This window comes from Amphiprion ocellaris, chromosome 21 (genome assembly GCF_022539595.1).
Source record: "Amphiprion ocellaris isolate individual 3 ecotype Okinawa chromosome 21, ASM2253959v1, whole genome shotgun sequence".
Classification (NCBI taxonomy): Eukaryota; Metazoa; Chordata; class Actinopteri; family Pomacentridae; genus Amphiprion; species Amphiprion ocellaris.
The window spans coordinates 12666441-12686317 of NC_072786.1; the positions used below are offsets into that span (position 1 = coordinate 12666441).

The window sequence follows — 19877 nt, forward strand, 5'->3', positions numbered from 1 at the left end:
TTCAAATGCAATGTCTAATAAACTGTAGTCTATTAAGTATATTGTTAGTGAGGACTAAAAATTTAAATAAACAAATAAATAAATGAATGAATAAAACACCAAGGTTAGAATATAAAAACAATTGTTGAGCTTTAACAGGAAACAGAGCAATGCAAGAGTCAAGCGCATCAAGAATAAAACACAGAAAAAACAGAGTTCATCAGCCAAGAACAAATAACTAAAAGAATCATTTAAACATGATTTAAAAGAAGATACTGATATAGCGAGTTGAAGTTTCCCAGGAAGGCTGTTAAACAACCAAAGCGCTTCTTTCATAGTTAAGCAACGTTTGTGTGTCTTTTAAACTGCTGATGCTGCTTACTGCTGTTTGAATCAGTGTTTTTTTTTCTCAACAAGTGGCTGTTTTGTTATTTTAGAGGTCATTTTTCTGACCACATGGGGGCATCAGAAGAAACCACAAGCACAACACTGACATATTATCACTTTTAGGTTGGTAATAAGAATCTTTTGATAAACAGTTGCTTGTAGGTGTTATCATTCAGTAAACGTCATGTTTGTGTGCTTTGTTATGGATCTCAAGGTCGAGTGTGAACCTCTATTCCAGTCCAGCAAAACTAATTCATGAGAAAACTGAGCAATGTCAAAACACAACACAATCAAATGCATTACCACTGAGAAGACTGCAAACTCCCCCTGACCATTTTTCTCCTCCATCATTCTTCTCCATTCTGAGATATTTTCCAGAAATCCTCTCCACAAAGCAGAAGTCTCTCTTTGTGGCGTCATGAGGGAGTTTGCAGTGTTGAGTCAGGACTCCTCTGGGTGAACCAAGTCTGAGAAAAGGCCTTTTTTTTCAATTAGCAGCTCTTCTTAGGAACGCTGCCAAGTCAGGCACTGGCAGGCTTTAAATAAATCCAGCAAAAAGTGAAGCTGTAAACAGGCTCCTCTTGGTGTTCGGCCTTCGTTAGAATTTAAGAAAACCTGAGAGTCCTGGATGATGACTTACACTACATGTATGAGGTTCAAACTCAAATCAATTTTTTCCTGATTTTTGGGCTCACATACACAGACATGGTTCTTATTTTAAATGGTCTTTGCTGCTTTATGCTCAGGAACAAAGCAGCTCCCACACATTCCTCTGTTATCAGTGGAGTCAGTGAGCGCCAACAAACCTGGGGAAACATGTGGACATGCAAATATCTCCATGTTTCCTGAATGACTTCCCAAAAAAGAAATAAAATACAGTTGTTTACAGATCCAACATTACATTACATTCTGCAATTCCTAGACCTGCATGTCAGCATGCACTGTAAAAAAAAAGACATATCTGAAATGTTCAAAAATATCAGTAAATTTACAAAAATTATAAAATAGACTGTAAATTTATATTATCAATGTAAAAAGATATTAAAAACTTCCCATAAAAAGTAGCCAAAAAATAAAATAATACTAAAATATAATAATAATAATAATTTCACAACAATTTAATCTATTAAAAATAGTTATTGCTCAAGTTTAATAATTTAGATATATTTAACATACCAGGTGTATCTATCTATTCAGTTAAAAAAAATAAAAACTTCCCATAAAAAGTAGCAATAATAATAATAATAGTAATAATTTCACAAGAATTTAATCTATTAAAATATAATTGTTGTTCAAGTCTAATAATATAGATATAATTAATATAACAGGTTTATCTATCTCTGTTATACTATTATTGGTATTGTAGGTAATTTCATTGTGTTTACACATGCAAATATTTTTCATTTAAAAAAAAAATATATATAATCCCATGTTAAATTAACGTTAGAAAATGTATTTCATTTAATTACCGCATTTTTATAACATGCATATTTTCATTATTTTACTGCATTCTTTGGCACGCCAACTGCTGGAATATTACCACTTTACATTTTGTATTTTTACAGTGTATTTTAACAATCTTCTTAAGATATCTCTCTTGTGGTGGAGAAACTATTCAGTTTATTCAGTCAAAGTAACAATATCATAATGTAAAAATGCTCATTTTGTAATAGAAGTGAGAAATTGCATTACAAACCATACTTTGAATTAATCCGGAACAGAGGCGGAAGATTACTGTCCCAGGTTTATTATCATTTTTACATTAATATTACTGAACTATTAACACACAAGTACAGTTTTAAAGTAGTTTGAAGAGGCGGAGCAGCATTGAATATGATATACGGGTTCTCTGGTGGATCAGGTTGTCACATTTTATCATCACTGAACTAATAAAGACATGAAATGTCACCAGAATACCTGTATAACATTAACAAAAACACATTTTTTGGCAGCATGGTAACAGACTCTTTGTGCCACTTTGGTGAGGAGCACAAAGTGTAATATAATACAGTGAAATAACAACAGTGTAGCAGCAAAAACAGGACAAAAACACAACAATCTCAGGTGGATTCTAATTAAACTACATTCAGTGGCTGAAATATTAAACACCTGTAGACTTTAAAGGAATGCAGCAGGTTCTTTCTGGCATGAAAGGAAGAGCAGCCGTAAAGAAAAGAAAGACGGACAGAGGAAGGAAGCTGCTGATCATCACGGGTGGTTCTGTTGGCGTGGGCCGCCCACAGGAGCCGTTTTGGGGAAGAGATTACTGTATTACTGTATATGAGCTTATTGTCAGGCCAAGTTTACTGTTGTTCCCGGAGCAGCATGTGACTGTCGGTAAGAGACCGAAGCTGGAGCTTTAACCGGGGTCTCCTGGCTCCTCTCACTGCGCTCACGCCAAGTTTTGTGGGAAAGTTACGCGTCAGATTCTTCTGAGATGTTCTGGTTCATGCAGGGTCTGTGCGCCCTGCCAGCCTTTCTGGTCGTCTGGTCCTCCTGCACTTTCATTATTTCCTACCTTATTGCGCTTTTCAGACAAGATGTCGACGTCCTCTTCCCCTATATAAGGTAAGTTTTACGCACACGCAAGTAGATTTCAGATTAATCCGCCATTCTTTCATGTTTTACGCGCTTTAATCTGTTAAAAACACGCGTGTGAGTGTTTTATTGCCCCGAGTGATTTCAGAACACGTTTTAGTTTCGTTTTCCTGACTCCAGCTGCACGTACACATCTGTAATTTCATCACACTGCTGCAGCTTTGGACCTTTCCTTCACGTCTCTCTTTTAAATAATATCTATATTTGAAAAACAGTTTGACATTTTTCAAAAGGTCAAACTTGCCTCTAGTCACAGCTAACGGGAAGTCCTCATCTGCATGTCTGTGATGGCAGAAACCATGGCTTTTTCTCTCTCTCTTTTCAGTGACACAGGTGCAAACCCTCCAGAAAGCTGCATTTTCGGCCTGATGGCGTTCATTTCTGCATGTGCAGGTATTTAAATCCCACCATGAACATCTGCAGGGTCAGCTCTGGAAACTGCAACTCTGGGCTTTCCCACGGGAGGAACCAAACTCTCTAAAGATGTTACTCACGTTTCCCCTTTTTCAAGAAAATGAAAGCACAATTTATAGGGATGGATGAAGAAAAAGTCCATATACGCTGTAAAATAAAACAAAAAGAAACAATCAAAAAAGCTTTTTAGAGTTTAATGGAAGATATTTACATGTATAGAAGCAATTAAATTACCTTTATTACACATAGATAGATAGATAGATAGATAGATAGATAGATAGATAGATAGATAGATAGATAGATAGATAGATAGATAGATAGATAGATAGATACATAGATAGATAGATAGATAGATAGATAGATAGATAGATAGATAGTGTTTATATCTGAAAACTAATCTGAATACTTCCTCAACCACAAAAATGGAGTGCCAAAAAATACAGTAAAAACTATTAAAAATAACTACTTCAAAATATGTTGCAATTTTCTTTAATCCCATAAAATAGAATTTTACACTAGATCACTTGTTTGGCTTTTTAATAAAGGATATTAACATGCATAAAAGTAATGAAATGATCTAGAATAAATATTATACACTGACGCAAGTACATTCATTCAATATTTTTGCCGTAAAAATATCTGGAATTATAAATTTGACTAATTTAACCTTGTAAAATTACAGAACCAATACCTCCTTTACAGCAATTTTCACTATTATCAAATACTACTATCTAATTTTGAAATATACTTCATTAAGATTCAATGTTTTAAAAATCCATCTATTGCATAAAACAGAAATATTTGTAAGATTCCAATTAATTTGCAAATGTATTTTAACTTTTTATGTCAAAACATTTACATTTTCTTTTAAAATTGCAACATTATGCTATTTAGTTAACATTTTACATGTAAATTCACAGTTTATTTTGGTAATTTTATTAATATTTTTGTGTATTCCAAAAATAACAAAATCTGTAAAAGAAATGTCTGGTTAAAAAAAAAACTGATTTTCTTGAATTGTAAATGCATAATGTGACTTTTTCACAGGAATAGGCACCATTTATGCCAGGTACAAGTTTGTAGACAAGCTGAGCGAGGACAACGGCGTGGTGAAACCCAGTCTCAATCAAGCCGCCCTCGGTCTCGGGATGATCTCCTGTCTGGGCATGTGCATCGTTGCTACTTTCCAGGTACGCCTCTGTAGGCACATTTATATCACAGGGAAATAATTAAATGGGATGTTTAATGGCGTATCTTTCTTTGTTTCGATTGCAGGAAACAACAGTGACAATAGTTCATGATATCGGAGCGATGCTGTTCTTTGTCTCTGGTGTTTCGTACATAATCCTCCAGACTGTTATATCATATAAAGCCTCTCCATTTGGCTCCTCCATGAGTGTGTTTTGGGCTCGTGCATTCATCGCCTTGATCGCTACTTTGGCATTTTTCCCAAGTATCCTTTTACAGAGGTCAAATTTCTCAAATTACCAAAAAAAAAGTCCTTATGGTTTGGTTTCCTGATGCTTTTTCTGCTATGATAGCATGTTTAGCCAGGAAGGTGTGACATTATTCTCTTGCCAATAGCGTCATTACCTCTAGTTGCATGTGGTGCTGTATCTGTCACACATTTACCCAAGTGCTAACAGGTGTTGCATTTCCCTTAACTGATCACTCAGCTGTCATCTGTGCATTTTTTGTGCAACAAACTGAACTTCACCATCACAAGGAAGACCAGGTAAGCTGCAGTGTTTCAGTATGTTGCATAAGGTCAGAGATGACGGGAGTAGTTCATGAGAAAAAGAAAAATAATCATTTCTTTCTCCACTTTCAATTCCCCGCTTGCAAGAATTTTTGTGCTTTTTTTTAAATCTTGTGTTAGTGATGACAAAATACAAGTAAGCTACATATTTTTCTGACTGTACAACCATGGACAGACTACTGAACAAAAATGCATTGCCATTCGTCGAAGGAATCAGGACACTCCTGGTCTTTAATTATAATAAATATCCCAGAAAGATACACAACAGAGACATAATCAAGAAGTTGGAAGTTGACTAAAGAGACAAAATGGCAACAAAGAGGTGCAAAATGACTAAAATCTTACCAAAAGTGACCCAAATCGGACAAAATATTATCATAAAGAGACACAAAATTACCCAAAAATGATAACAAAAAGATGCGAAATCATGCAAAATATCTGCAACATAGACAGTCGGAGACACTAAACAACCTCAAGTCACATCTATATGTTTTTCAGTCTGGGTGTCTCCTCTGTCAGCCATGTGTTCAACTCCATTTTATTAATTTAGCAACAATTCAAAACACACCTCATTTTATTGATCTTAAGGTGAAGACCTTACTATCTGATATTACAGCAAGAAACCCAATAAATCCCAACACTTCCCTTTGAAGAAGTTGTTTGGTGACAGGGGAAAGAAAAAAAGTCCTTTTAGTGGGAAGCAACCAGGCAGAACCAGGCTCGGGGAGGGCAGACATGCCTCCAGTTGGGGTGAGGGTAAACAGGGAGAGAGATCAGGATAACGATAGAAAAAGAAAACACTTAGGAGAATAAAAAGCACTAGGGAGGTCAGTAACTGCAGAGCAGGAATGTGTAGCTCTGTGTCATGATCCTGAGAGTGAAAAGAAGTTAGCAAGCAAGGAGAAAAGCTGAAACACTGAGCAAAAGGTGATAATAAAGTTACCAAAAACATGGCAAATTTTCTGATATTAGAAAATCTAACTACAGAACAATGGATCGAGGTCTATGAGAGAATATAGAGGAACATTAGACAAAAAACGTTGGACATTTCTTACTAGTTTTTTACATTTTTAACCCTTTGATGTGCAGTGTGGGTTAGAAGATACCCATTTTCCATTGGATTTGGGTCACTTTTGACCCATGTTACGCATCACAGGGTTAAGCCAGTCAGCAGATTTTTGTAGAAAATAGCTGTGAGGTAACTGATCATACTGTTCTAGCTCTAGCCGTTCATCATTTAGTGTTACCGGTGTACTGACTGCATCTTGTTTCCCTCCTGCAGGACTATCCCTACCATGTGGCCAGCGCTGTATGCGAGTGGATTGTTGCCTTCAGCTTCGTCTGCTTCTTCCTCACCTACATTCATGACTTCAAAGTGAGTGTCAGACCACCAAACACAACGACGACTTTCTTCTTCTGTTGCTAAAATCCTCCTCTCTTTCTTATTTCCCACAGATGTTTACGTTACAGGTGAGGACAGAGTATGCGGATTAGGCTTGAGCATTTTCGCAGCTTCCAACAGGATTAGGATGAATATCAGCATTTTATACACATTTGCTTTTCATGGATGTATTTTTCACAGCTCTGTATTTTTGCCACCTGAATGAAGCTTTTGCTAGAATCCAGTTAAATACTTTATTTATACATTTTGCATATCTGCCTGTCAGTCAGCTGTGTCTAAAGGACAATGCAAAAACAACCAGAAGTTTGTATCTTTATACTTTTTTATGTCCTCTAAGTGTACTTACTGTTGCCTGTGTGCGGTCAAACGCCACTTTGCACTTTGCTCAGCTGTTGCCACACCAGCGTGACACAGATCCTGTCAGACCTGTGACCATTAATAAGAGAAGTTCATCACACAGTCAACACATGATCACTGTTCAGGAGGTTAGATGCCCAACAAAGCTAAAGACTATGTTTGTGGGTACTCTACTCAGTCTGCTCTTTCCATGTCACCCTGACAATGGTTGTATTTTAGAACTTTCCATTAGTTTTTTTCTTTGGAAATCTTTCATTTGTTGGTGCTCCAGTTGACATTTTCAGTTCTGGTGCTTACCGTTTACTGGTACCAGCTGATGCCTCCACACGGTTCGACAGTGCAGCTACAGATGTGTCGTAAACAGCTCATGCAATGGGAATTACCCTCCTTAGTTAATTAGTTTCCTCGGTACGACTGCCAAATTGAATTACAGTAATAAAATAAGCAGGAACTGTAGCTTAAGCAGGCTTTATGGCAGATAAACGAAGTCTGTCTTCGTCAGTCTTCAAGCAGTGGCTCCACCTGCATCCCCTTTGACCAAATCATCTAGTTGTCACATGGCTTTAAGATGAGAAAGAATTTATTGATCCGGAAGGAAATTCTGGGGTCAGACATTGCTCAGAAAAAAAAAAAAGGACAAACACAATGCCTAAAAAAAAATAAACTGTATTCTCAGTTTTGAGCAGTTAACCACAACTACTTCTCAGATTCTTGAATTTGTAGAATTTTTGGAGACCCACAGCCATATTTCACAGGAAAATAACCTGAATTTCCGATATTCTAACAGCAGGATTGCTTATTTTGTATACCATCTATTAATCTACCTTCTGACCTCATAGATGTTTACGGAATATCGACCCTGCCTGTGTTTTGAGAACCACCACTTTAGATCAATCTGCCGGTATTGTAGCCGCTGTTTTGCTATGAAACAAGTACAAATGACAGGAGACACTAGAAGAAAAAAGGGTACGAGGAAGGGGATTAATACATGAAACTCACTTGACATTGCCTAAGAGAATACAAAGAAATACTGTCAGGCTGCTTAAGAGGTTAATTACCTTTAACATGCCGGGAGATAAGGAATGTCAGGTCAACATGCTGAGAGAAGTTTTTGTGTTAAAGTGTTGCGATTAAAATGCAGATATTACACTTAAACTGAAGTACTGGCTGATAAACAAAGGATCAGAGGCCAGTAGTTTTGTATGATCTCTGTGCCGTAATGTATATATGCATCGATGAATACAGGTTATTGACCTTTTCACTACAGATACTGGATTTACAAGGGAGAGTTTCACTGAATGACTTTTGTACTTGTGACATCATGTACTGTACAGATTATTTCCTGCTCATGAGTCGAAAAATAAATATGCTTTTTTTTAAAAAAAAAAATTGTATGAGTGTTTATTGCAGATCAAAAGGCTGTCGCTCTTGTAAACAAAGTGCTTTCCAGATTCCTCCACACTGGCATCATTCTGATACCATCTTATCGCTCACAGTGATCTGATTTCAGGCGTTCTTCGCACTGTTTGTTGACTTATGTGTTTTACTTTGTTGGGCATGTAATCACAAGTTCTCATCAACGTAATGACAGTAAGTCTAACACGAAAAATCCTGCAGTTTTTTTGATAAGTGATGCATTTTCCTCTTTGTGCAAGTTTGTTTACTCTTTATTCAGGAGAAGTTAGTGTGCAAAATCCTGTTATTCCTGGCAAAACAATACAACTCTGCAAATCTTTATGAATATTAAGAGACATGTCAATGAAGAAAAGTTAGTTAAACGGCTACCTGAAGCACATCCAGGCTATATGACTTATTGTCTATCGTCTTTCACTTATAACAAATAAAGATTTTTTTTTTTAAGTATTTAACATTAAGACTCATGCAGCAGCTTCATAAAGTATTCAGATTTCATTCAGAAATCGTTGCCCCACAATCAAGTCTAAAAGCATGTTTCTTCTCTGTGTTTCTGGGTTATTGTGCTTAGCTTTAATTCTAAGAAAACAAAAGCAATATTAAATTAAATTCACAGAATAATACAATAAAGTTTACACAAAGGAAAAGGCTTTCTAGGCTGCTGCAACTTGTTCACATTATCCTGTAATGAGACATGAACTGTTTTACTGCTGTCTGGACATATTTAAACACATACGCTGCTTCAAAAATAAAAATAAAACATGTCTTTCAAGCATTCTGTGACAAATCAAAAGTCAAATTACTCCAGAATGCCAGCTACAATTGCTAATTTGACAATTACAATGTATATATTGAACATTCAAAATTTTTAACATACATGTTTTTCTGTTTTCTGGAGCCTGTAATAACAAATAGACAGAGCTACCAAGAGATGAGTTGTGTCAGATAAAGGCTATGATGGTGGTCAAACTATCACAGCAGACCTCCAACCACTACATGATATGACTTGGTTTTGTAGAAAAACTACTTGCTACTGCCATCTTCTGAGGACTTCTGCTTACGTGATCAAGAGGACAAATGATTCCCTCTTTGTGAAATGAAAAATCACTCATCAAAAATGCGAATGACGTATCAAAGTCAAGGTCACTGACTGACCAACAGCAGAACCATTTCAGCGATTTTACACTGAAATTACAATCACTCAGGTTGGATTTTACTGTTTCAGGCCACCGTCTGTCTTTTATAGGCACTCTGCCACTTTCCTCGCTATGGGCCTGAAGAAGAAAAGATGGCGATGAATGAGATTTAGGGGGGAGCTTTACAGTTTCAGTCACTGAAAGATGATTCGCTGTCAGAGCTGGTAGCAGCAACATCTTGGTCCTCTGCGCTCTTCATTCCACCGTCGGGAACAGGAGCGTCAGGTGTGCTGTTGTTAGCAAACAGGAAATCACATATTATTAGTCAGTTTAATAAAAATCTGTTTCTTGAATATTGTTTGATTACAAGCTGTATCATCACAACAACTCACTCGAGCAAGTTGGGATCCAAACCATCCATGACCATTTTATTCCTGATGGCCATCACTGGAACCCCCTGTGACAGGCCAAATGTAAGATTAAGATACAGAACAAAACAATGATTTTTCTTTAGCACATGAAGCAGCAAAAATAATCCCTTACCACGTGAACCATTTTCAGGTATCGGGCATAATGTGGGTCCTTGGCCACTGTCATGACATTCTCATTCACAGTTGCTTCTGCTGTTTGCATCGGTGCAGCTTCTTGTGAACTCTGAGCCGGCTGCAACATGAAACAGAGATATTACAGGGGAAAAAACATGATTGGCATCTGTGTATTGTCACATTCTGCATTGCTGTATATTGATTTAGATATAAATATTCACTGTAGGTTCTCATGAACACTGATCATAAAACAGTGACAGGTTATAACAAAACTATGGAAGGGTGATGCAGCTTTGACAAATGCCATATTTAACTGACGTGGCTGAGGTGACAATGTCTATTTTTTGTTAAATGTTTGCTGCCTTGACTCCTCTCTTCTCATGTTTCTTCCTCACCTCCTCTGCTAGCATCTTTGGTGGGAAAGACTGCTCCTTCACGCAGTCTCCAGTGATAGAGGAAGTCACAGATCGGGTCCATGCAGCTTAGATGTTGGCAGTGTTGGTCAATAGTAATAATTAATAGGCTGCTGCAGGTTACTGTAACCTTGTTCCTTCTTTTTATAACTCTTTAGGAGGTATACTTTTCTTGAGGCAGCTTGATGAGAAGATTGATAATACTCTAATATCGGTACACTAAATTAGCTTAACTTATCAAAAAGACTGGGACACCTGGGCTGGCTCATTGCGGAGGTCAAAATGCACATAGCAGAATCTTTAAGTCCACTAATTAGCACCTTGTATCATGTTTATTTTATCCTTAGAGAAACAGAACTGAGTTTTCCAGAGTTACACGCTGCTGCTACTTTTCCTTAGGCACACACATAAAGATATCAAGTATTAATTGGTGAGCTTTAATGAGCAGGAAGACTGATTTCTAAGTCACCTTTGCTTGGTTCTCAGTCCAAATACTAATCTAATAATATTTCATCTGAGTTGTGTCTGTGCTGCGGTGGTTGAATATTTGAATATAAAGCATAAATATCTACCTCTGGAGGAGGCAGCGTCCCTGCTGCTGGACCATCTGTTTGGCTCTGATTCGTAGCTGTGGGTCCATTGGCCTGTGCAGTTTGCTGCTGACTGAGTCCATCTATTGTGACATCCTCCAGTCCAGGAATGGAGGACAGCTGCTCAGAGGACAACATTGTTTCATAAAACATAATTAAAGGGCATGAAATGTATGTACTGTGAGATAAACTGCAGACAGAATGACTGAAGAACTCACCTTGGCCTCCAAAATGCACAATGTGGTCTCAATCTGCTGTATGCGAAGAGAAATGTTTGCAAGTTTCTGCAAGAACAAGTTTGACAGGTCAAGACAGGATCTAATTAAGGCAGAGATCATATATGTGACTACAGAGTGGTGGAAGATACACAAACCTCTTCACAAACTGTGGAAAAGCGGTTAAGGAACCGGATGGTGTGCACGACAAACTGGTTGAGATAGGCCACAATTCGTCTTTGTTGTATAGCAGGAACCTGAGGGAAACACAGATAAAAGAATTCAGGTCACAATGGTAAAAAGGAAAAGAGGAACCCACAGTGCAACACATACAGGAAATTAAGCACTTTCCAAAATCCCAACAGCTTCTCCTCCATGGGCTATTACAATTGCACAAAAGCAAACACATTCATTAAATTTCATCCGATAATGTAAAAACACTGATGATTGTTTTGTGTGTTGAATATGAAGCTAGTCAATGAATAAGCCTTGATTTAAAGGCTCATGGTTTTTACCTTAATTAAATATTTCAAAGATGGTTTTTTTTTGTCAATCCCAAAAGGAATTCTTGTGCCAGATATTTTTTTTTTTTTTTTTTCAAATCCAATGGCATGCGAATTAATGCAGCACCTAATAGAATAGAACAGGATGTAACTGCAATGCATTGGCAAGAATAAAAATAAATTAGCTAAGAGAAAACTGTAATAGAAAGTTGTAATAAGTAATACTGGAAATGATGCTGAAGTAACAAAGAGATATTGCACTTTGAATGAAATAGTGCACATGAAATTAAAATACTGCACGCAGCGCTGAACCAGATATTGTTCATACTCTTGAGAAAGTAATATTGCTAATGATATATTATTATTCAGTGATATTTCAGCTGTGCTTCCTGCAGAATGGGGCGGAGTTATACAAACATACAACAGATTATGTTAATCTATGTGTACTTTAAATGCATAGATTCCCAATGTGTTGCAATGATTAGATTTTTATTTCTGATGTATGCGTTTTTAGACGTCAGTGGCATTATTTTAGTCTAATTAAAACATTTCCACGCATGCAGACTAAATGTCAAAGCGAGAAAAACTGCATTTCCTTCCTTCTAAAAGTAAAACCTGCGACCTGTTAACTTCTGCTTCCTTTAGTAGATTAACTACTGATAGTATCCTGACAAAGTGTCACATTCTGGCAGCTGAAATGAGCTGCAGACAGACCAGCGTATCACAGTTTAACCCGCAGCCGCTGTGGATATCAGTTATGTTACTTTACAACTACAACAGCAGCAGTCCAGCAGCACTGTTTGTCTGTTTCTTCTCATCTCCTTAGCAGCTAGTTAGCTAGCTACCGTCACTGTTAGCTAACTAATTAAACACTAACCTTGGTGAGATCGACTCCAGAGCCGACAATAGGCAGCCCGTCCTCGTCCATGATGGATTTTACAGACTCCCAGCGGAATAAAGTTCAATTTCAAGACTGACAGCCACAAATTTCACTAAAAAGACAGAAAGCGGCGCATTGAAATATCTGCACTCAAACGTTTCACATGACTCTTAGCTGCGTGACTGCGTTTAGTGATGGTCCTCTGATACCCGAGGCTTCGACACATGCGCTGTAGCTCATGAAGCAAACGTATCGAGCCACTGTGCCGAGGCGTGGTTTGGTCACATGACTCGTGACGTTTGAATCACTTCAGTGACGTTTGAAGCACTCAACTGCTTCGAATCACCTGATTGGTTCGGTTTGTTATGTGAATCACTCAGCGGGATCGAGTGTTCCGGGATAGGAGATCCCTATTTAGTGTTGTTCATTTGAATTGTTTTTCGCAGAATAGATTGTTTTTTTGCTGTTGTTTTTGCTTTGAGAGTTAGTAGTATGTCAGATTTCGTATTTCGTAGAGAATAAATAGATAGGTAGATAGATAGATAGATAGATAGATAGATAGATAGATAGATTATCTATATCTATATCTGTATCTATATATCTATATATATATATATATATATATATATATATATATATATATACATATATATATTCCCAACTCACCACCCCCCATGTCACAACACCTGGCACAGAACCTTGTCAGGTGCTTAGCTGACAGACTACAAACCAAAGAAAAGAACAGTTCACTGACTGTTGCTACACTTGTGGCTCTGCAGTTCAAAACTTTTGGATTCACCAATCAGAGTGGCAGCCAGTGTGAAAGAACGTTTAATAACAGAATGCACAACAATTAACATAAAGAACGCCAAGCAGCAGTCATCTACGTCACAAGCACCACCACAGCCTCGTCCTCCATCACCAGCAGCACCTTCCACAGGTATTTTTTTTTCTCTTCTGAATAGGGAATGACTGACATTTCTGGTGATGATGATGATGATCTTCAATATTTTTCAGTTCAACTGTGGAGCCTATTAGACGAAGACGCAAGTAGAGCCTGGCAAATGCAAAGCGCCACAGCGAATGCAATTGTAGAAAGAACGGCAGACCCACTGGCTTACTGGACAACCCACAAAACCGTTTACCCAAACTTGTACAATGGAGCCAAACATTTCCTGTGTACCTCAGCCTCATCTGTGCCGTGTGAACAGGTTTTTTTTTTTCTAAGGCTGGGGAGATAGTGAGTAAAAGAAGGAACTGCTTGAGTCCCAAACAATGTTCCCTCTAATGTTTCATGAGTCTGAGCAAACACACAAACTCCCTGAGCGTCCCTTGGACCACTGTGAGCAACATCAGACGTGTGCACTGTGGTCACACCAGCATCACATCCATTCAAGTTACATGGTTCATTAAAAGAATCAAATTACAGCATTTACATTTCTGTTAAAACACTTTGTCAACAGGAGCCAGTTGAAGGCTGCATTGATTTTAGTGACACTACAATGTATAAGAGTGAAGTTATTGAATATTTGTCTCTCTTTACTGTTGTAGCGGTTTTGCAAATTGCAGACGGACCCTGTTCACTCCATAGACACCAATGTTATTCCTGTAGCTTGAAAGACAGCTACTTTTGATAAAACTGGGCTTGTAGCACATTGTCTGCCTTGCAACAATGGGAAAGAGGCACCGTTTATGTTTTGACAACCTATATCTAACAAGTTATTGATGCTGGAAGTCCGAATCTGTGAATATCTTTCCAACTTTACTGAACTTGGGGCCACTACCACCTAAGGAGTGATATATTTAATTTTGAAAAAAGCATTTAGCCATACTTAAAGCTTTAAGTGCTTTATTAACACGGAACTAAAAATTTTGTATTGTTTTATTATCACAGGTTCTGTCTGAAAAGAGGTGGCATCATTTTAAACAGTGAAATCAAACTAACAAAATGTAATGACCAACCAGTGAGCAATACTGGATTCTGCAAAAACATAAACAACTTTTTTTAAAATCTAAATCTTATCTTGACACAGTTAATGTATTAACTTATTTTTGTGTGTATGCATGTATTTATTGATTTATTTAGTACTGTTAACATATCAGAGTTCTGAGTTTTTCTTAAGATAGGCAAAGGCCACTTATTGATTACATATAGGCTGTTAAATGTTTATTAAAAACTGAAAAGCATTAGAAAAAAAACAACTTAGGCATTTATTGAGTCACTAAAATACTGTAGAGTACAGACCACATCAGCATGATTATAAGCATCCTCTGGTAAATTAACAACCAGATACTGATGTCTCTCACCATATGGACTTCAGGAGATGACTGGGGGATGATAAACTGTGACCTACTGGTTGGGTTCTCTCTGTTCTCATGTTTCTTACATGTTTGTCCCCTGACAGCCGGGTCCTAATGTTTTTTGAGCAACACACCATACTATGACGTTTTTACAATGATGGTTCTACTATGGAACCAGTTTGACATGTTCAAGTGATCTTTGTGTGAAAACTCAGAGATTTCAGGGATCAGAAGGTGGCTTTCAACTTTCTTTATTAACTTTCTGCTTAAATTTTAAACTAAATTTCCTTCACTAAGCCAGCCCTCTGGACTTCCAGTAAGCTGTGTTCCTATTGGCTGTCCAGGTGGCTGCTTGGTGTTATCAGGAACACCTGAGCAGCTCAGTGTCTTCCTGCTTTATTTAGCTGCAGACAAACATTTCCTCTGTTTCTCTTCACCAGTGAACAGGGTTTGGCTCCATTGCTTTAGTTTGTTCTTTAGGCGTTGGCTTGCAGCTTCCAGCAGTAAAATCGTCTTTAATGTGTTTCTTGGTGTGTTTTAGGGCTTTGTACTGGATAGTTGTCTTGGTAAATGTGGTTCTTTAGCCACAGTTAGCACATGGTGCTAATGTGTGCAGTGATTAGTGGATTTGGTGCAGCTGAGTTGTGTCTTTATCTTGGCTGTAGTGAGTCTTTAGAGGTTTTTGGTCAGACACATTCTGTATTCTTGTTTGAGAACCAGCGTTGGTTGTCCAGAAGGTAAGAGTTCCTGTCCTGATTCTCTGTTCTCAGAGGTTCTCTGGTAGGCTGCAGGAGACTTTAGTGTTTGGGTTGTGTTAGTTTGGTTTTTGTATGGTTTCATTTGGACGACTATCTTGAGGCCCCTCCATGTGGTTTAGTGAGGTTTTCTGGAACAGTTCTACAAAGCAACCTGCAGCAGAAGAGCCTTTGAGAGTTTTTAGGAAGTTCTGGAGACCAGACTTTAGAGCAGCAGAAACATTTGTCAGTAGTTTGAGCAGGAGAAGGTGAGCTTCAGAGTAGAAATGAGAAGGAAACCTTCTTGACCCATGTGGTGAGATCCTGTACCAAGAGTTTGAGCAGGTTGTGAAGAGTCTGTAGTTCTTTGGTCTGAAAGCACAAGAAGACTCGACTCATTAAAGGAGAAAACAGGAGATATTGTTGGTTCTTCTGTCGCTCTGCAGTTTCCTTAGACTGAATATCAAGTTTATATTTTAAATGATTTCCCATGTGAGCCCAAGAACACTTCAATAAACTCCCTCCATCCCCTGGACACAACATATTTTATTACCATGTTAAATGTTTTTGTTTTTTTTGTTTTTTTTATGTTTTTGAGTTTTAATCATAGTTTTTTCTGTTTGCTTGTTTAGTTTTGTCATCTGTGTAAAAGGTGCTAAACAAATAAAGTTGAATTGATAAACTGAATAACTGACTAACTCATGATTGTGACAACAGAAGTATTTTCATTGTGATTTAAGGGTTTATTTCATTTTTAAGGTTGGGGTTAAAATCTTGACAGAAAAAGAAGATTAAAGAAATAAACTACATAACAAAAAGCAATTAAATCAAACAAAAAAAAATAATACAATAAAACTTTTAAAAAGTTTTATTGTTAAAAAGATTTAAGAAATTTAAGATGTAATTTTCTAATTAAACATTTAATTTTTTAATTAAATGTTTTGTCTTTTTAAAGGTTTAATAATCTAATTAAATGTTTTGCATTTTTTTAAATGTTTAATATTCTTGTTTAATTTTATTTTTTAAATGTTTAATTATGGAAAATATTTTATCTGTAATTTTTAATATTTGTATTTTAAAAATTTTGTTTAATTTCATAATGACATGTATTGTATGTTGTTGAATTATCTAATTCAATATTTTGTCTGTTTAATAGAGTTAAACATTAAATACAATTAAATTATATGTACATATACCACCTTTTAATGTTTAGTTTTCTTTTTAAATGCTTCATTGTATTTTCTGTTTAATTCCTATTTGAAGTTTTATTGTCTTTATGATGTAATTTTCTAATTAAACATTTAATTTTTTAATTAAATGTTTTGTCTTTTTAAGGGTTTAATAATCTGATTAAATGTTTTGCATTTTTAAAAATGTTTAACATTCTTCTTGTTTAATTGTATTTTTTAAATGTTTAATGATGGAAAATACTTTATCTGTAATTTCTAATATTTGTATTTTAAAAATTTTGTTTAATTTCATAATGACATGTATTGTATCGTGTTGAATGATCTCATTCCATATTTTGTCTGTTTAATATAATTTAATGTAATTTAATGTTTAACTCTATTAAACAGACAAAATATGGAATGAGATAATTCAACACGATACAATACATGTCATTATGAAATTAAACAAAATTTTTAAAATACAAATATTAGAAATTACAGATAAAGTATTTTCCATCATTAAACATTTAAAAAATACAATTAAACAAGAAGAATGTTAAACATTTTTAAAAATGCAAAACATTTAATCAGATTATTAAACCCTTAAAAAGACGAAACATTTAATTAAAAAATTTAATGTTTAATTAGAAAATTACATCATAATAGACAATAATATTTGAAATAGGAATTAAACAGAAAATCACAATGGACAGGCATTTAAAAAGAAAACTAAACATTAAAAGGTGTGTATATGTACATTAATTTAATTGCTATTTAATGTTTACTCTATTAAGCAGACAAACGATATTGAATTAGGACCTAATTCAACAACATAGCAATACATGTCATTTTGAAAGCTAAACCAAATTTTTTAAAATACTAAATTTAAAAATTACAGATAAAATAGTTTTCATAATTTGAAACATTTAAAAAATAATATTAAAACAAGAATATTAAACATTTAAACAAATGCAAAACATTAATTAGATTATTAAACCTTTAAAAAGACAAAACATTTAATTAAAAAATTAAATGTTTAATTAGAAAATTACATCTTAAATTTCTTAAATCTTTTTAACAATAAAACTTTTTAAAAGTTTTATTGTATTAATTTTTTTTGTTTGATTTAATTGCTTTTTGTTATGTAGTTTATTTCTTTAATCTTCTTTTTCTGTCAAGATTTTAACCCCAACCTTAAAAATGAAATAAACCCTTAAATCACAATGAAAATACTTCTGTTGTCACAATCATGAGTTAGTCAATTATTCAGTTTATCAATTCAACTTTATTTGTTTAGCACCTTTTACACAGATGACAAAACTAAACAAGCAAAGAGAAAAAACTATGATTAAAACTCAAAAACATTAAAAAAAAAAAAAAAAAAACATTTAACATGGTAATAAAATATGTTGTGTCCAGGGGATGGAGGGAGTTTATTGAAGTCTTCTTGGGCTCACATGGGAAATCATTTAAAATATAAACTTGATATTCAGTCTAAGGAAACTGCAGAGCGACAGAAGAACCAACAATATCTCCTGTTTTCTCCTTTAATGAGTCGACTCTTCTTGTGCTTTCAGACCAAAGAACTACAGACTCTTCACAACCTGCTCAAACTCTTGGTACAGGACCTCACCACACGGGTCAAGAAGGTTTCTGTCTCATTTCTACTCTGAAGCTCACCTTCTCCTGCTCAAACTGCTGACAAATGTTTCTGCTGCTCTAAAGTCTGGTCTCCAGAACTTCCTAAAAACTCTCAAAGTCTCTTCTGCTGCAGGTTGCTTTGTAGAACTGTTCCAGAAAACCTCACTAAACCACATGGAGGGGCCTCAAGATAGTCGTCCAAATGAAACCATACAAAAACCAAACTAGCACAACCCAAACGCTAAAGTCTCCTGCAGCCTACCAGAGAACCTCTGAGAACAGAGAATCAGGACAGGAACTCTTACCTTCTGGACAACCAACGTGGTTCTCAAACAAGAATACAGAATGTGTCTGACCAAAAACCTCTAAAGACTCACTACAGCCAAGATAAAGACACAACTCAGCTGCACCAAATCCACTAATCACTGCACACATTAGCACCATGTGCTAACTGTGGCTAAAGAACCACATTTACCAAGACAACTATCCAGTACAAAGCCCTAAAACACACCAAGAAACACATTAAAGACGATTTTACTGCTGGAAGCTGCAAGCCAACGCCTAAAGAACAAACTAAAGCAATGGAGCCAAACCCAGTTCACTGGTGAAGAGAAGCAGAGGAAATGTTTGTCTGCAGCTAAATAAAGCAGGAAGACACTGAGCTGCTCAGGTGTTCCTGATAACACCAAGCAGCCACCTGGACAGCCAATAGGAACACAGCTTACTGGAAGTCCAGAGGGCTGGGTTAGTGAAGGAAATTTAGTTTAAAGTTGAAGCAGAAAGTTAACAAAGAAAGTTGAAAACCACCTTCTGATACCTGAAATCTCTGAGTTTTCACACAAAGAACACCTGAACATGTCAAACTGGTTCCATAGTAGAACCATCATTGTAAAAACGTCATAGTATGGTGTGTTGCTCAAAAAACATTAGGACCCGGCTGTCAGGGGACAAACATGTAAGAAACATGAGAACAGAGAGAACCCAACCAGTAGGTCACAGTTTATCATCCCCCAGTCATCTCCTGAAGTCCATATGGTGAGAGACATCAGTATCTGGTTGTTAATTTACCAGAGGATGCTTATAATCATGCTGATGTGGTCTGTACTCTACAGTATTTTAGTGACTCAATAAATGCCTAAGTTGTTTTTTTTTTAAATGCTTTTTAGTTTTTAATAAACATTTAAGAGCCTATATGTAATCAATAAATGGCCTTTGCCTATCTTAAGAAAAACTCAGAACTCTGATATGTTAACAGTACTAAATAAATCAATAAATACATGCATACACACAAAAATAAGTTAATACATTAACTGTGTTAAGATAAGATTTAGATTTTTAAAAAAGTTGTTTATGTTTTTGCAGAATCCAGTATTGCTCACTGGTTGGTCATTACATTTTGTTAGTTTGATTTCACTGTTTAAAATGATGCCACCTCTTTTCA

General features: G+C 36.0%; 2 protein-coding genes across 2 annotated transcripts; one reads left to right on the forward strand and one right to left on the reverse strand.

The window, feature by feature from the left end:
- The first annotated feature begins 2545 nt into the window (after nt 1-2545).
- On the forward strand, nt 2546-8285 carry dram1 (DNA-damage regulated autophagy modulator 1). Its single transcript, XM_055006810.1, has 7 exons — nt 2546-2934; nt 3290-3357; nt 4426-4568; nt 4654-4831; nt 5055-5113; nt 6420-6512; nt 6593-8285. The coding sequence occupies exons 1-7, from the start codon at nt 2804-2806 to the stop codon at nt 6629-6631; spliced, it is 711 nt and encodes a 236-aa protein (XP_054862785.1). The 5' UTR covers nt 2546-2803; the 3' UTR covers nt 6632-8285.
- A 256-nt stretch (nt 8286-8541) lies between these two features.
- On the reverse strand, nt 8542-12820 carry washc3 (WASH complex subunit 3). Its single transcript, XM_023270264.3, has 7 exons — nt 12589-12820; nt 11367-11465; nt 11212-11277; nt 10976-11113; nt 9989-10108; nt 9838-9902; nt 8542-9735 (listed from the first exon to the last, which is right to left on the reverse strand). The coding sequence occupies exons 1-7, from the start codon at nt 12637-12639 to the stop codon at nt 9636-9638; spliced, it is 639 nt and encodes a 212-aa protein (XP_023126032.2). The 5' UTR covers nt 12640-12820; the 3' UTR covers nt 8542-9635.
- Between the last annotated feature and the right edge of the window lie 7057 nt (nt 12821-19877).

Coding starts and splice junctions, on each gene's coding strand:
- dram1 (XM_055006810.1), top strand. CDS start 2,804: ATGTTCTGGTTCATGCAGGGTCTGTGCGCCCTGCCAGCCTTTCTGGTC. Junction 2,935..3,289: donor GTCCTCTTCCCCTATATAAG/GTAAGTTTTACG, acceptor CTCTCTTTTCAG/TGACACAGGTGCAAACCCTC. Junction 4,832..5,054: donor TACTTTGGCATTTTTCCCAA/GTATCCTTTTAC, acceptor CTGATCACTCAG/CTGTCATCTGTGCATTTTTT.
- washc3 (XM_023270264.3), bottom strand. CDS start 12,639: ATGGACGAGGACGGGCTGCCTATTGTCGGCTCTGGAGTCGATCTCACC. Junction 11,466..12,588: donor CTGGAGTCGATCTCACCAAG/GTTAGTGTTTAA, acceptor TGTTTCCCTCAG/GTTCCTGCTATACAACAAAG. Junction 11,114..11,211: donor TGTGCATTTTGGAGGCCAAG/GTGAGTTCTTCA, acceptor TCCTCTGAGCAG/CTGTCCTCCATTCCTGGACT.